Consider the following 1,691-nt stretch of genomic DNA (forward strand, 5'->3'; position numbering starts at 1 on the left):
TTATCAATAGTGCCTTGTCATCCTCCATAACATATTATTTATTGAATAGCCTACTTTACATACAGTATATGATCTCTTCTTCTTCTTGTGCTGAGGCCTTTTTTTTTTTCTCTAGAAGATACAAGAGATAGGAAGGGCACTTGGTCGCAGGTTCAACTGTCCACAGCCCTCTCAGGACATAATGTCCCGATCTAACTTTGTTTAACGACGGCACGATTCTCGCGCTCTGGAGCGCATCGGTATCCAATGGATGAGCAGCTGCAAAACGACACACCCCTATGCATCGGGATGGCACGCCCCCAGCATGGAAACAGCTCTAGTCGACTCGGCACATTGACCTGTCACAATGCAGGAGACAGCTTGGCTACTGTAACTGGGATGGAGGATGTTCATCTGGATAAAGAAAGAAAAGTTTTCAGCATTTCATAACTGTCTAATTTCCAGAGACCGGAGAGGGATTCATACTCGACGTGTTTGCGTTTAGATTTTGGATCTAGGATGGCAATTCCGCGGAGAAGCCGGTAACATTTATTATGGGAGTTGTTTTCTATCGATAGCACACTGAGACCAAAGCTACCTCCATAATCGCCATAAAGGGATCAACCCGACGGAAGTCCTTTAACCATAACATAGTTGTTATATTTGAATGTCACCAGTTACTCATTAGTGTTCCGTTTGAAAGGATATGGATCATTTCGCCGCAGAGTGCCTTGTGTCTATGTCCAGCCGGGCTATCGTTCACCCTAAAGAGAACAGAGAGTTGAAAACAGAATCAGCCTGCTATCCAAGGAACGATGGAGAAGACATGGTCAAAGACAACTCCTCTCTTTTCGTGGTGGCCAGGATTCTAGCGGATTTTAACCAGCAGCCACCCACGACTACTACCGATATTGCCGAGCAGGCAAAAATAAAAGAGGGGTGCGTGTCGCCTTCTACAGTCACAGAGGACGGGAATACAGCCACACCTATCGTCATAAGCACCGCCGGCGACCTCACACAAAGAGGCAGCAAACGTGTCAGAGGTCGATCCGAACCGGAATCGCCTCAGAAAAAGCACAAATGTCATTATTCGGGTTGTGAAAAAGTTTACGGGAAGTCGTCCCACCTCAAAGCGCACCTAAGGACACACACAGGTCAGTTCCCTTTTTTTTTTTTAAACCACAATTGCTTTATTGATGGAAAACATTTTGTCTTATGAAAAAAAAAAAAAGAACATTCAAATACATTATTTATGTGATATAAAATTCCTCCGTTACTTTATTTCAGTTTCACTTGTAGCCTAGTATTATGAAGGGCTGGGTGTGAATAGTGACGAATAGTGACCCTAAATTGGATGTGGGCCAACGCATTGATGCAATGCACAACGTGTCACATAAGGTCGTACACAGTTATCTATTGCATTGACCCGTTGCGCACATGAAAAAACGCTTTTAAAAACACATTCTCTTACTATTCTGTTAACCCTCTAAACGACTCTCTCTAAAACAACAATGCTAGAGTTGCAGTGAACGAGAGAGCTGCGTTACATTGTAGCATTGTCTGCATTCACTGGCTGGTGAATAAGTTCAGCGTGTGTAGAAACCACTCAACTCGATGACCTGCTGTATAGGTGATGTAACCAGCCGGTGCAGCATAATGGATTCACGCAACTACTGAAGTATACTAACTATGGGGGATTGTTTCAGGTTTAT

General features: G+C 43.8%; 1 protein-coding gene across 1 annotated transcript; it reads left to right on the forward strand.

The window, feature by feature from the left end:
* Nucleotides 1–321: 321 nt before the first annotated feature.
* LOC311126000 (Krueppel-like factor 13) lies at nucleotides 322–1,691 on the forward strand. Its single transcript, XM_084200024.1, has one exon. It carries the CDS (start codon nucleotides 686–688, stop codon nucleotides 1,196–1,198), a length of 513 nt encoding a protein of 170 aa, XP_084056150.1. The 5' UTR covers nucleotides 322–685; the 3' UTR covers nucleotides 1,199–1,691.

This window comes from Coregonus lavaretus (assembly GCF_964263955.1).
Source record: "Coregonus lavaretus genome assembly, contig: HAP1_SCAFFOLD_6710, whole genome shotgun sequence".
In the NCBI taxonomy this organism is placed as follows: domain Eukaryota; kingdom Metazoa; phylum Chordata; class Actinopteri; order Salmoniformes; family Salmonidae; genus Coregonus; species Coregonus lavaretus.